Source organism: Capricornis sumatraensis, chromosome 1 (assembly GCF_032405125.1).
Source record: "Capricornis sumatraensis isolate serow.1 chromosome 1, serow.2, whole genome shotgun sequence".
In the NCBI taxonomy this organism is placed as follows: domain Eukaryota; kingdom Metazoa; phylum Chordata; class Mammalia; order Artiodactyla; family Bovidae; genus Capricornis; species Capricornis sumatraensis.
In genome coordinates, this window is record NC_091069.1 from 234,016,376 (window position 1) to 234,032,152 (window position 15,777).

Sequence of the window (15,777 nt, forward strand, 5' to 3'; positions counted from 1 at the left end):
TGTGTGTAGAAAGGTACACTGGGTGAGAGGGGATGTGTTTAAGGTGACGTGTCAAGCTTTACACTACACATTTTTTTAGACCTCACAATTAGAATGAATTTTGGATCAGGTTTTAAAAAGAAAGAGCCCACAAAAAGTTGAAATCCCATAAATAATGGGATTTGGTTTTGCTACACTGTTTGGATACAGAGGCCTGGGTACACATTTTCTGAATGTGAACCCTGCTGTGTTCTATCATGGAAAAAGTCAATCTAAGATAAAAAGATATCAGAGAAAAATGACAAAATATTAAGGCCTTTTTGGTTGTTTTGAACTTGGTGCAGAGACTGTTTCATGACAATCTCATACATGACAATGACAACTGAGGCCCTTCACACCTCCACATGACACAATCTGCCCATCCTTTTGGATGGTTACTGGTATCAACCTGTCACAGTGCTTCATCCTTATCATGTTGACTTCTTGTCAGCATCTCTTCTCATTAAACTTGAAACAAGAAAGACTGCCACAACTGAATTAACTTAAATGTATTTTTTTACCTGGAAGGGGCCACCCCCACCAAATTGGGGCCTAATCCTCTAAATAGGGAACGAGGCCCTTCTTTTTCCAAGATCACCCTGAAAGAGAAAAATATTATTTAGAAAGGAAAGTCCTTCAAAGTGCGGTACTTTATTTATACAGAAAATATAAAAGTCTAAATCTCCTGTTTGTACTATGTTATAAATGCTCTTGTCAGTGTTCCTCACCTCACTTATGAAAACCTGCTTTCCTTGACAAAGCATATAATAAAGATTGATAACGGATTTACTAGTGAAACTCCATTTAGATTCTTTCCTGAAAGTTTCAGAGACATAATCATCAATATAGATTTCTACATTTTCATATGATCATGCTACTCTTTTCTTTAATCTCCTCCATTTTACTATCTTCACCAGCAACTTCAATTCCCAGTTAAAAATGCAGTTGCTTCCTAGTATTGGAGATCCCTTCCTTGATACTGAACAATGCTATCCCACTGCAGTAGTATGTTATCCAACCACTTTAGTGAAATGGCAAAAATCTACCTACTAATGTTAGTACTAATCTACTAGGAATTTACTAATTAATCTACTGATGTTAGTACGCTTACATTCTTCAGGGTACTAAAATGGTTAGTCTGCTACTGTTTCTCCCTCTAATTAGTTAACATTTACTATACTGAATAGTTATTGTGTAAAAATTAAACATAGTAAGTAAGAAAAGATGGTAAGGACCCTGCCACTGAGAAATCTGTCCATTTGTGGAAAAAAGAATTAGGCTCAAGTAAGTAATTTAACAGACCATATTAATAAGTAGATACTAAACACAGGCTCTACTTTGGCCACCTGATGCAAAGAGCTGACTCATTGGAAAAGACTCTGATGCTGGGAGGGACTGGGGGCAGGAGAAGGGGATGACAGAGGATGAGATGGCTGGATGGCATCACTGACTCGATGGACATGAGTTTGGGTGAACTCCGGGAGCTGGTGATAGACAAGGAGGCCTGGCGTGCTGCGATTCATGGGGTCCAAAGAGTCGGACATGACTGAGCTGAACTTGAACTGAAACACAGGCTCAGCAGGGAGAGGAACAGAGAGGCATGTCCAAGTCATAGAAGGCTTTCTGAAGGTGAGTTATTAAATGAGATTTGGGGGTAAGAAACATAGATTGATGAAGTGTAGGTATTTTAACTCAGAGTTAACAGACGAGGCCAATGGTTCTGAAGCATCTATATGCTTAAGAATGACTGCTTGAAAGGCAGTTGAGCATAATGCTTAATTAAGGGCCTGAATTGTGGGGCCTTAATATAAGGTCCAATTTTGGTAACTGACTAGTTGTGAAACATAAAGTAATGACCTTTCTCTTATCCTTATTTTTCATCAACAGTAAACAGGAAAATAATATTTTCAGGGGGGAGGTAGGGTGGTGGTTACTATGAGGAATGTGTGCTACATGCTAAGTCGTTTCCATTGTGTCCGACCCTGCTACGCGATGAACTGTAGCCTGCCAGGCTCATCTGTTCACAGGACTCTCCAAGCAAGAATACTGGAGTGGGTTGCCCTTCTCCAGGGGACCTTCCCTTCCCAAGGATCAAACCCAGATCTCTTATGTTTCTTGGACTGGCAGGTGGGTTCTTTACTATCTTGGGAAGCCCAAGTTAATTTAAAAAAAAGAGCTGAAAAGAGTACCAGGCTTACAGTAAACACTTGATAAATCTTAATATTATCATTATTATTGGAGCATTTGTTCAAAATGAAAATTTCTTAGATTACACCCTCACAGTATTCTGATTCAATAGGTACAGGACAGTGTTTAGCAACTTGCATTTTTACCATGCTGCCAGATGACTGATATAGGTGATACAGAACACTTTAGATAAAACTAGGTTAGACAGAAGCAGAATTAAGAATGACAAATTGTAGAACACATTTAATAAATTTCAGTGTTTGCTACTCTCGTCTGTAATAAATTCTTTTGAGAAGTTAAGAAAGGTAACTGTCCTTTAAAATAGAAAAACATTTGCAAATACTCACAATATCGCACACAATTTCAACCTAATTTATAGATCTCTGGAAGCTCATCCATGAGACCCCTAAAACCTAAGGGGGAATTCCCAAAATTCCTGGTTAAGAAGCCATGAAACACTTCATACCCACTAGGATGGTTACATAAAAACAGATGGAGTAAAACAAAGGCTGGTGAGAATTTTTATTTTATATTTTGGCGAGGAATTAGAAACCTCATTCATTGGTGGTGGGAATGGAAAATGATGCATCCATTCTGGAAAATGGTTTGGCAGTTCCCGAAAGTGTTAAAATGACCAACAATTCTACTCCTAATACAATATATATCCCCCAAAAGAGAAAACATGGAACAAGAAAACAGGTTTCTGTAATGGCATTATTCACAATACTCCAAAAGGGAAGACAATGCAAATGTTCATCAACCGATAGGTGGATAAACGCATGTAGTACATACCTACACAATGGAACATTTGGCAATAAAAAGATGCTTGCTACAGCAGAGATGAACTTTGAAAACAGGCTGAGTGAAAGAAATCAGGCACAAAAGACCACATATTACATAATCTTATTCACATAAAATTCCCTGAATATGCAAGTCCTTAATGATAGAAAATAGATTAGTAGTTGTTGCCTAGGGCGGGGGGCGGTGAGGAAGAAGAGAAAACAGGAGTGACTGCTAATAGGAAAGGGTTTTTTTTTGTGATGATGATGAGTATATTCTAAATTTAGAGTGTGGTGATGTGAATATACAACTCTGTGAATGCAAACTCTGTGAATATAATATACTAAGAACAACTGAACTATACACCTTAAATGGGTGAATTTTATAATATGTAAATTATCTCTGAATAGAGATGCTGGGAAAAAAGGAAGAAGCCATAAAACAGACTGATGAGGGGGAAAAATGGGAATACGAAGAGAGGTTAAGGCAAGAAAATGCAGACTTGGAAGTCATCTGGGTACCGATGACACGTGAAACATTAAGCTGACTTTTCACATGGGGGAGTCCTAGGTGGCACTAATGGTGAAGAATCCGCCTGCCAATGCGGGTGATGCAAGAGACTTGGCCTTGACCCCTGGGTTGGAAAGATTCTCTGGAGAAGGAAATGGCAACCCACTCTAGTATGCTTGCCTGGGAAATGCCATGGACGGAGGAGCGTGGCGGGTTACAGTCCCTGGAAAACTGAGAAATTAAAACAGAAACCAGAGGGATTCCTATCAGTGCCTCTGAGGAAAGTCAGAGAAGGCAAAACCACTTAAAAATGAAATAAAAAAAATATAGTACTGTCAAAAAGGTCAAAGGAAGAATTTTAAGAAGAGGAAGTCAGTGGTAATGTCAACATCATGGTATTAAAAGATTATCATTTACCATATAGAAGTATTTATCTGTAACTGTGGCATGTTCCTTGGTGGTTCGGAGGTTAAAGCATCTGCCTGCAATGCGAGACCTGGGTTCAATCCCTGGGTGGGCAAGATCCCCTGGAGAAGGAAATGGCAACCCACTCCAGTATTCTTGCCTGGAGAATCCCATGGACAGACGAGCCTGGTGGGCTACAGTCCATGGGGTCGCAAAGAGTCAGACACGACCGAGCAACTTCACTTTCACTTCAAATGGCATGTTAACCCGAAATTGTTAACAATTTTATTCTGCCTACTCAAGTACTTAGGTAAGTTTGAAAAAAGTGATGAAACCTTTTAGTAGTGAAAGTAAACACAAAGTACGGGTTTACTTGCTACCACAAAATAAACACTACTGAACTAAGTTCAAATAGATTATGTCCCAAGTGAGCTGATAAGAGAGACACATAGGCCTTGAGTTACCCACTCATGCTTGTGCTTGGTCGTTAAGCTGTGTCCAGTTCTTTGCAACCCCATTTTCTGTAGCCCACCACACTCCTCTGTCCATGGGATTTCCCAGGCAAGAATATGGGAGTGGGTTGCTATTTCCTTTTCCAGGGAATCTTCCCAACCCTGGGATCAAACCCACGTCTCCTGCATTGGCAGATGGGATTCTTTGCCACTGAGCCACCTTGGAAGCCCATTCAGTTAAACACTTAAGTTTAAACATATAAAATCCAATTTCAATAGTTTTTTAAAAAAATATTTACTTATTTATTTGGCTGTACTGGGTCTTAGTTATGGCGTGTGAAGATCTGGTTCCCTGACCAGGGATCCAACCCGGGGCCTGTGCTTCAGGTGCATGGAGTCTTAGCCACTGGACCACCAGGCAAGTCCCCAATTTTAAGCAGTTTTGAAATTTCTAATCTAATCTGTAATATAATGCAGTATGACAGAATGTAAAAACACATCTTTTTCAAACCACCAAGAAGTGCCAAACGCTAAATTACATTTTAAAATCTGCTTTAAATCTTGGTTATATTTAGGCTGTATAAAAATCAGACTGTCATTAATTGGATGTACTTCTGTGTAAGTACTTTAAAAATTAAAAACACACACACAGGAATTAGTATTCAACATTATCACATTTCAAAAACTAAATTGTTTTAGAATTCATAATCCGAAACAAAATAAACACAAAGTATGAGTTTTTTTGATATCTTTCTGAAATATATCTTTAGAAAATAAATCGAATGGATAAATGTAGAAAAACATTTTAAATGCACATGATTTGGAAATAATGTTTTATATTATTCAATTCACTTTTTCTCTCCATTAGGGATGCTCACTGTTTCTACTGAACAGGTGAGAGTAATTCTGTCATTAAGTCTGTAAAGCCTTTTTTAAAAACGGCAGAATATAAATAGGTCAACAAGGCTATCATTAAGGTAAATCAACAACAACTAATGAGAACTGTGCTCTCACTTTAGACAATGGAGAGGTCCAGGAGACACTACTCGATTGACACTGGCTCCGGCCATGGTGCTCAGCTGAACTTCAGAGATATAAAGCGTCACAGAAGACGACTGCAGCCGTGTTTTCACAACTTCCAGTGGACATGTCAGAATAGCTCCCACTGTACCACCACATCTACAAGAAAGTACAAAGAACAAAACTCTACTTAACTCATAAATTAGTACACATGCACAGAGCTGTGAAATAAAATGAGCAACTGGGGCTTTGAGAAGGTACTAAAATCTACAATTTCTGTATTTAGGAGACTAAATACTTTCTTACATGTTTCATGTATTTGACTGTACAGAAACATTTAGAAGCTAAAAGTAAGAGGAGTTTAGTATCTATCTAGCAAGAAAAATTAGCTGAAGAATCCAAACAGTGGGTGCTATTGTTAAAATGTGTATCATATCACAGCTTTAAATACTGTTGTAAGGGTTTATTTAGTATTTCTTGCCCAGATATTACTTGTGTTGAATCTGAGACAATTATGTGAGATATATCCTATTTCTCAAACTCCTACCTTATCTTTCAATACTCAAGAAATAGTCTTGACAACCTGAGGATATACTGGGCCGCACCAAGTGCAAGATCGTGGTTTAATTCTTACAATCTTAATAATACTGCTAGCTATTTTACAAGATTATTGTTTCTTGCATTACCAAATGTGTGACTGAGTATCAGTATCTGACAAAAACATAATTTTATGAGTTATGACCCTAACTCTAGATACAGGAAGATAAATAAGAGGACATCTCCCCCTGGATCATAACAGATTAGTAACACAGGTTGTACAGAGTCCTTTGGTTACTGCTGAAAAGACCCAGTCAACTAACAGCACGCCGAGTGGCCTATGAGTGAAATCTCTGCCAGATCTAGGAATGCCTTCCTAGCACCACGGGACAAAACGGTCATAAAATGCCTCCCAAAGTGTGGTTGAATTTATGACCATGAGGGGACCCTGTCAACTACAAATTGACCCTTACCATCTACCTCTACAAGGATTAAATCATGCAGCTGCTGATTTTCAACACCCCCTGAAAGGAGTTCAGGGTGGAGAGCAGAAACGAGGCACTCTGTGCTTGGGGAAAAACCGGCAGAACAGGTCTTCAGATAGATATTTCCAGGAGCTGATTTTATGAACCCAATTCTTGTATGTCCTTATATCTAGAAAAGTACTAAAATCCTTCATGGTGATGACTGCTCCTCGTGATTAGCAGAAACCTTTTGCAGCATCATCTTTTAGGATTTGAAATAGCTCAACTGGAATTCCATCACCTCCACTAGCTTTGTTCGTAGTGATGCTTCCTAAAGCCCACTTGACTTCACATTCCAGGATGTCTGGCTCTAGGTGAGTGATCACACCATCGTGATTATTTGGGTCATGAAGACCTTTTTTGTATAGTTTTTCTGTGTATTCTTGCCACCTCTTCTTAATATCTTCTGCTTCTGTTAGATCCATACCATTTCTGTCCTTTATTGAGACCATCTTTGCATGAAATGTTCCCTTGGTATCTCTAACTTTCTTGAAGAGATCTCTAGTCTTTCCCATTCTATTGATTTCCTCTGTTTCTTTGCACTGATTACTGAGGAAGGCCTTCTTATCTCTCTTTGAGATGGATGCTGAGTCGTCAAATCAAAGGAAGCAGATTTATTCTAAGAGCATCCATTCTTATTTAAGCCTTCCATGGTTAAAAAGATTTGAGGTTACATAATATACTTTATGTTCATAACTGATGTGGCCGGAAAACTACTGTTGAATTTATAGCATCAGAAGAACTGAAAATGTGATGTTATTTTATGCATGTCAACAAAGGAGTGACCTGTTCTTCTACAGAGAATGGAAATCGGAAGTCAAACAGCCTTTTGTGCTCCAAAGAAAAGTAAAGTGCTGCTGGTTGCTCAGTCACGTCCAACTCTTCCAAAATAGGGTCTCAAACATTTCGCAACCTTCATTTAAGTTGTTAGGAGGCTTGAAGATATTAGTACATTAATCTATCTTCCAATACAGTTTAATAAAGCACTGAATAAATGATGCAATGGATCAATGGATGAGTGATCAACCAATAGTTCTGCTAGTATCTGATTTCTTCCCCAATAAAGTTACATAAATTTTAAAAAAGTTGTCAGTGTCAATTACTGATAATAGCAACTAAATTTTTTTTAATGGAACTATTACTAACGGGCCAGATCACAAACTAGACATATACAGTATGATCCCTTAAAAAAAAAAAACCCTCAATAAATAAAACACACGAGGATCTAAACTGTACAGAGCTGGGGTTAAGTGTAAGTGGGTATACACACAAACACTTATACTGTCCTGAAGGAGAACATTATAAAATGCAATAGGTATGCAGTACAAGAGTAACACTTCAGTGTTTCTCATGCTGCTATTTTAAAGTAATTATTTTGTACACTGAAATCATTAATCAATGTAGACAACAAAACTATTGCTGTTGATAAACATTTAAAATCCCTATTCTATGAAAACAGGAATAACTACATTAGATTTAGCTCCTCTCCTCTGTCTAAAGGAAAATGCCACAAGGACAAAGACAGGAGAAAGGTTTCGAGCAATGAAGCAAATGGAAAGGATTAACTGTCTTGGCAAAGACGAAAGGCTTGCAGAGGGAAATACCAAAGAGTTTCGGAGAAGGCAATGGCACCCCACTCCAGTACTCTTGCCTGGAAAATCCCATGGACGGAGGAGCCTGGTAGGCTGCAGTCCACGAGGTTGCTAAGAGTCAGACATGACTGAGCGACTTCACTTTCATTTTTCACTTTCATGCATTGGAGAAGGAAATGGCAATCCACTCCAGTGTTCTTGCCTGGAGAATCCCAGGGACACAGGAGCCTGGTAGGAGGCCATCTCTGGGGTCACACAGTCAGACACAACTGAAGCGACATAGCAGCAGCAGCAGCAGTAACATATTTGCCTTGCTGAGACCCCTTAGAGGTCTAAAGACCAAGAGCACCAAGTACTCAAGATGGAGATAAGGCAAAGAATTGAACGCTGACAGGTAATGAAGCAAAGTGGGATACCCACGTTGTATTCTCTCCCTCTCCCACCTACAGTGGGTAAAACTATTTCCAGGGGAAGAAGCCTAATTCTCTGAAGAACATGAACTCAAACTCTGAGTTCAGGTTTAACAGGTACAATGGATCCAAGAAACTCATGTCAAGTTACAATACTACAATCCCTCAAAATACTGAGCACACATTGGAGGGAGTGGGGCAAAGGTAGAAGCAGAGACTTCTAGAAAGAACAAGAGATCACATACATAAAGAAGCCATAAAAGCATCAGATTTCTCAGCAACTGCAGAAGCTAAGTTATTCTAGAATTCTAAACCTAATGATTAAACAGATAAAATAAGAAGTGCCCACTGGGAGGGAGACATGGGGTAAGGCAGCAGGGAAATGTTGGTTTTCATGATCTTTCAGCAGCTTTTTTAAAAACCTCATGTATACATCTTTATTTTCAAATAATTTTTTAATCAAAATTTTTAGCAGTAAATGTCCTTTAAAAACAGCAAGGGTTTTTAACTGGAGAATGTGGTTGACATTTCTGGGACTCAATGAACTCCATGAAAAATGGTATGTTTGTGCAAATGTCTTTGACTCAGAACTCCACAATAAATTTTGAATCGTGACCTACCTCTTACCATTTCCACCCTGGTCTAAGCCACAATATTGTACTAAGGTTACTGGAGCAACCTTCTAAATAGTGTCTCTCTGCTTCTACCCTTGACCCACTCCCTCTGATGTATACTCTAAAGTGACAGCATTGAAATCTTAAGTCAGATCAAGTCTTTTCAAAGACTTCCTATGTCATTCAGGCAAAAAGCCAAAGTCCTCACAATGATCTATAAGACCTTACACAATCTCATCCATTTTCCTTCTCACTCTGCTCTGACCACACTCACCCCTGCTCTAACTGTTAGAATTTAACACATCAAGCATGCTCCTGTGGTTTTGGAGGACAAGCATCAGTTCAAAGGGAGTTAAAGGGACACAGAGGCTTTTGATAACTGACTATCTTCACGTCTCACATGTTCTACATTCTAAACTTCCTTTCATATTTCCCCTGACCATCTCCACCACAGTGCCTTAAAGCAGAGCCTCATTTCATGTCTAACCTTCTAACTGGTCCTGAGTCCCTGTGATTCAGTGATGTGGCCATTGAGTTAAGATTGCAAGGTGTCACCAATGTAACCTGCTACTAATGAAAGTACTAAGTTGGATGCTTTATTGTTAAAAGTTATAATTCAAAGTGTCTCAAATATTTGCTTTAAAAGGTTTGATTAGCAAACAATTCCAAAGAAAGAAGAGCCAACTTTGACAGCAAAAGAGCATATAGTTATTCTGCAACATCAAAAAAGTAGCAAGGATGGTTTCTAATCAAGTAAAAGTTAAATGTAACTATACCTTTGGAGAAGGCAATGGCACCCCACTCCAGTACTCTTTTGCCTGGAAAATCCCATGGACAGAGGAGCCTGGTAGGCTGCAGTCCATGGGGTCGCTAAGAGTCAGACATGACTGAGTGACTTCACTTTCACCTTTCACTTTCATGCATCGGAGAAGGAAATGGCAACCCACTCCAGTGTTCTTGCCTGGAGAATCCCAGGGACGGGGGGGCCTGGTGGGCTGCCGTCTATGGGGTCGCACAGAGTCGGACACAACTGAAGCGACTTAGCAGCAGCAGCAACTATACATTTGTTATATCCAGGTTAAAAAACTTCAATTACATTCTCTTAGTAGAACTATGAATACTTGGATCAGTGCACATTTTAAAGTTTCAAAGGCAAATGTCACACCTTTAAAAGATATGAGGCCAAGGCTGCTTGGTGAGTGCTTACCATGTAACTATGAATTGATTTTAGAGAATATTTAAAAACTGTTTAATATGGTTATCAATAAACATCTTTACAAGACATTTAAAACTATTCTATTTTCATGATGTTTGAGAAATTATACAATAAGTAAATCAAGTCACCCCAGGAATTAACTGCATTGTAGACACATTTTTAGCCTATGGTAATTTGGGAGTGTAAATGTCTCAGAACTTTCTAATGTCGCTTCTACTTGTTTACAGTATATAATGAAGACAAAAATTTTGATATGTCAGACATTCTAACTACCGAAGGGCGTACAGATCCCTTGAGAGTAAAGCAGAGGCTAAAAACTGCTTAGAATGGAATTTTTCCCCCCTTGAAGCTAGGCACAATGTAACCAAGAAACTGGTTAAAAAACAAAACACAAAAAAATCTGGGAAAACAGGTACTCTCCTACATCCAAGTTACAGCAACAGAGCAATCAGAAACTTGAGAGGTTGGGGAAAGATAGGGAAAGGGAAAAAGAAATTATTCACTAACATGAGTAACAAGCATATCAGTTTCAGCCAAGATGCCAAGAGTCATAAATCCCTAGGGTCGGTGCACATGCAGAACGCCATCATCAGGATAGCCTCAAGGGCCTGAACCACTAGATTCGGTTTCTCCGGGTTTAGAGACTTTTGCTAGACATATCTGTGGAAGAATCTAATTGGTGCCCCAGGTTTCTGCTTAGGAAAGGATGAAAAGTCAAAGAGTTAGTTGCTCAATCATGTCTGACTCTTTCATGGACTGTAGCCTACCAGGCTTCTCTGTCCATGTAATTCTCCAGGCAAGATTATTACAGTGGGTTGCCATTCCCTTCTCTAGGGGATCTTTCCAACTCAGGGATCGAACTCAGGTCTCCTGTACTGCAGGCAGATTCTTTACTGTCTGAGCCACCAGGAAAGCCCCAAAAGGATGGGTCATGAAAAAGCAATGGGATTTAAGACTGTGGTTGTTGCCCATACATCTTTGATTTTGACCTTTTGAGCATGTATGGATCAGGACATTTGTTTTTACTAGGCAAGGTAATTCATAAATCGACAAAGTCTATTCTGCTTGGGTCCACAATATTGATGTGTACACACACACACATATTTATATCTATGTATATATATATCATAGGTACTTTAGAAATACATTTGTTAACATTAAGCAAACCTATTTTGTCAAACAACTGCAGTGTTTAGCTTTGCAAAGCAAAGTGAATAGGTTAAAATATTTTGTTATCTCTCTGCTGCAAGTAACACTCCCTTGTAATTTCCTAATTAGGACATTAGTCAAAGTAAGAAATACCTCTAAGAAAAAGACTCATTAAATTGTCAGAATTTTGCAATCACAAAAATGTAGCCTGTCTTTGAAATTGTAGAAAAACCATGTTTAGGAAGTCTTACTGAAAACTGTTTTCTCTGATAATATATTTGTAGAGGTATTTACTCTGAAGCTTTAATGTTTGAGCAAGATACAAATTCTTGAAGAATCAAAGACATATCCTATATACTTGACAGAATAACATAAAAAGTCAGACAGATGTGAGATGTGGTTGAGAATAATGGTACTTGGTAGGGGTGGCTATCTGTAGTGTTTCTCATGCAGGAAAAAAACTAACAAGCTAGGCTTTTTCAAAATGCTTAAGTAAAATCAAAGCACTAATAATATTGAAAAAAAAAGACATTAACCAACAACTTAGATAAACATGGAAAAACTGGTATCAGGATTAAAATTCACTATAGAAGCAAAATATACTGAGGGTATGAGATAGGTTTAGTAAAAATAACAACTTCCTCCCCCCATTATTGCTTTGTTTCTTTGCTCCCCCCAGCAACAAATGTCAAAATTCCATTTACTGTCTAATTTCTCTCCCACTTCCATCAGATTTCCACTCCTCAAGGCAGATTTCCACTGCCTTGAAAACTGCTAATCACAGTAACCAAAGGTCTCCACAACTGTTAAATTCAATAATGAAGAACTCTCAGATCTCATCTTAACGGACAATGACACAGGACAACTAATCAGCCACTCTTTCCTAACATTGTATATATTTGTTTCTTCATTTGACTTTCAGAGCACATTTTTGTGGTCATTTTTGTGGTCTACTTTGCTGGTTCCTCTTGTTCTGTTTTCCTGAAATTTCCAGAGGTCCTCTTTTTTGCCCTATGTTTACTCCCTTAGTGACATCAAGTAAGCTCATGTTACCATCTATATACCATTAATTACTAAATGTGTGTTTCTAGTCCAGACCTCCTTTCTGGGCTCACCTAATACATGCACCCTGTTCAAACTTACGTCTTAAATGGAACTATATACTTATCTTCCTCTGCCCCAGCCCTATTCCATCTGCAATCTCGCCCATTTCAATTAACAATAATTTCTTCCCCCTTCAGGTGCCCAAACTAAAAATCTTTCAGTTACTACTTTTTCTTCACGTTACATAGATTACAACCTTCTCTGAAGAACCGCTGCCTCTCATTGTGATTATTTCAATAGCCGAATCATCTCCTCACCTCTGGCCCTGCCCTATGTACAGTCTACTCTATGCACGGCAACCAGAGTTAGCCTTGAAAGCTCCTGCAGTGACTCTTCCCATTTCAGGAAAAAGAGCCAAATGGCCTAATACGGCTCTATTACTCTGGCTATACTTACCCAAGGGCCTTTTCACTGCCTGGTCTACCTAAATAGTTAACTCTCTCCCCTCCAGGTCTTTGTTCAAAAGTCACCTTCTCAGTTAGGACTCCACCAAGACTCCCTACTTGGAACTACAGTGTTCCCCAACCCCCATTATTCTCTTTTACCCTGGTCCAATTTTTTCCTCAACCACGGCACTGAAACCATAATTAATGATATAATTTACTGAGCATAATAATTCAACCCCCCCTTTTCAGATAATTGTGGGCATTTTTCAATATTACATTAAAACTGGACATGTGGTAGGCTCTTGAAATTAGCTGCAATATGGAATCTGGACTACACCAATAAACTTTCACTTTGTTACATTTAAACCCATTGCTTTATGTTCTGATTCCTTTACCTATGTATTATTCTATAACATCATGCACTGGTCATTAAAAAAATACTGGTTCACTAGATTATACAGGTCTTTCAAATGCTGATACATTTTATTATACAATATCTTAAAAATTACATCCCCTGTCTATTCAAGATTTCAAAAGTTCCAATTAGTGTTTAAAATTTCAGATTTTATCACATGGCAACAAATGCTACTAGTGGTTTTCCTCAAAGCAACAGGCCCACTTCTTTCATTTTTTTTTTGAGACAGTATTTGCCAAATATTCAAGTCTGAATAGTCACAGTTGAGTGGTTCTCATGAAAAAAGAGGCTAGTTCAGTTTGAGGCTGCAACAATTGCAGAAGTACTTTATTTGTGTTTCCCATTTTCTCACGCAGAATATAAAATGAAGTTGTATACACAAGCGTCAAGATTTAAAACTAATTTTTACTGTTTCAAAAACATTCTTAAGTGAACCTGTGTTTTTAAAGTGCAAGTGCTAGTGACTACCGGCACAGTCTGGGGATGCTGCCTTGAAGCATGCTAACGCATCATTGCTTTTGCACCAGCAGTCCAAACATCAACCGCGAAAAGGCAATAATGTGTTAATATTTTTATGAGAAGAGCTTTAAGATCTCAGACCACCAAAAGTTCTTGGGAACTCCCAGGGGTTCCTGACCTACAATGCTATACCACAATAATCTCCTTATAGGAATGTAAGTTTCTTCAAGAATATTCTACATCAGGATAAGCAACTTACCTTAGTCTTACAATCTATTAGGCAGAATTAAAGAATGTATTTTTAACGAGAAAAAGTTGTAAAAATCATGAAAATAGGCTAAGCAAAAATGTAGATAAAGTAAACTGTGTATAAACCACATTCATTATACTTTTAAGTATTCTACTTCTGCCCAGATCTTACAAGGAAACAGGTAAAGTCATTTAACAAATATTATGACAAAATTTCTGCAGAAACAAGATATCTGACACCCACTAGAGATTCTTACTGAATAAATGAAAAATAAATGGTTTAATAAATGACTGGGTTAATTCCAGGACATAAAAATAAACAATCTTAGTTAGCCTGAGATTGCCCACTGTATGTTTTAAGCTCTCACTGTCACAGGAACTACACAGGAAAAAAATTCATCCACCTAAGTTGGAGATTTATTCCTTCTGTTTGTGGCAATCTCCCTCTCAAATAGAAAAAAACGAAAAAAACCCCGAACTGCCACACAAGTAAACAATGTAGATCTACCAAAGAATGTAAAAACATACTGCTTAAATCTTCATATACGAACACTGTTATTAAAAGTATAGCTAAAATAAAATTGTATTTACATCTTTTGCAGGCTGTCATGAGCAGCCTCCGTTAATACAATCAACCTAACCGATGACCTTACTCTGAATATTAACCCTGACAAATACTTAATGGGACCAAAGGGTGTGTTAAAGAAAGCACGAGTTACACATGTGAGGCTGTCACTCAGACCCAAGGTCCAGTGCTGCTGCTGCTAAGTCACGTCAGTCGCGTCCGACTCTGTGCGACCCCATAGATGGCAGTCCACCAGGCTCCCGTCCCTGGGATTCTCCAGGCAAGAATACTGGAGTGGATTGCCATTTCCTTCTCCAATGCTAGAATGTTTCAAAATTTTCTGATTTAATATTATCACTTCAAGCCTCCTAAAAATCTGAGATGCAAACACATATTTGAATAAATACTATTATAATCATCAAGAAAACAATTCAAAGGCTCTATCTTAAAACGATTTTTGTCTAATGATTAGATGTGACTGTGAAAAGTTTTTGGTTCTTGCACAACAGCTAATAAAAATAATTCCTCTTCTCTATCTGGTTATTATTAAAGTAAAAAGTAAGTTTCCCTAACTCAATTTACGTAATTCTATCATGATAAAAAAATGAAATCTAGTTTTCTATAAAGAACGTCCAAGAAATGATTGCCTAAATGCACAACTTGAGATATACTGTGTGTGTGCATGCTCAGTTGTGTCCAACTCTTTGCCACCCTAGGGACTGTAGACCACTAGGCTCCTCTGTTCACGGGACTGTCCAGGTAAGAATCGTGGAGAAGGTTGCCATTTCCTTCTCCCGGGAATCATCTCGACCCAGGGATGGAACATGTTTCCTGCAATGGCAGGCAGATTATTTACCAGGTGAACCACTCAGACATCTCCAATGAAGAACAATGTTTCCCACAAGTCAATTTGCGTTTCTACAATGGTTAGCATACAGATTTTCAGAACATTCCACAGCATTGATTTCATTTAAGACAGAGCTGAAAGGTTCCTTAGAGATTATTTACCTCTCACTCAACATGTATGAAAAGTTGTTTGATGTTGGATAAGCACATTTTTTACATCTTGGTATTTCCCCATATTTTGAAGGAGCTAAGTCAGACGATCTTTACCATCGTTCCTAGTTCTAATGTTTCTCTAAGAAAGATAAGCCAAATTTTACTGAAATAACTTATGCAACTACA

At 38.3% G+C, this 15,777-nt stretch overlaps 1 protein-coding gene across 1 annotated transcript in view; it reads right to left on the reverse strand.

The window, feature by feature from the left end:
* The window catches only part of SLC25A36 (solute carrier family 25 member 36), a 34,665-nt gene that overhangs the window by 16,737 nt on the left and 2,151 nt on the right, over window positions 1–15,777 (reverse strand). The window contains exons 2-3 of the mRNA XM_068965512.1: window positions 5,367–5,531; window positions 540–617 (exon numbers count right to left, since the gene is read on the reverse strand). Coding sequence (XP_068821613.1) covers window positions 540–617; window positions 5,367–5,531 — 243 coding nt within the window. The remainder of the gene's footprint in view (window positions 1–539; window positions 618–5,366; window positions 5,532–15,777) is intronic.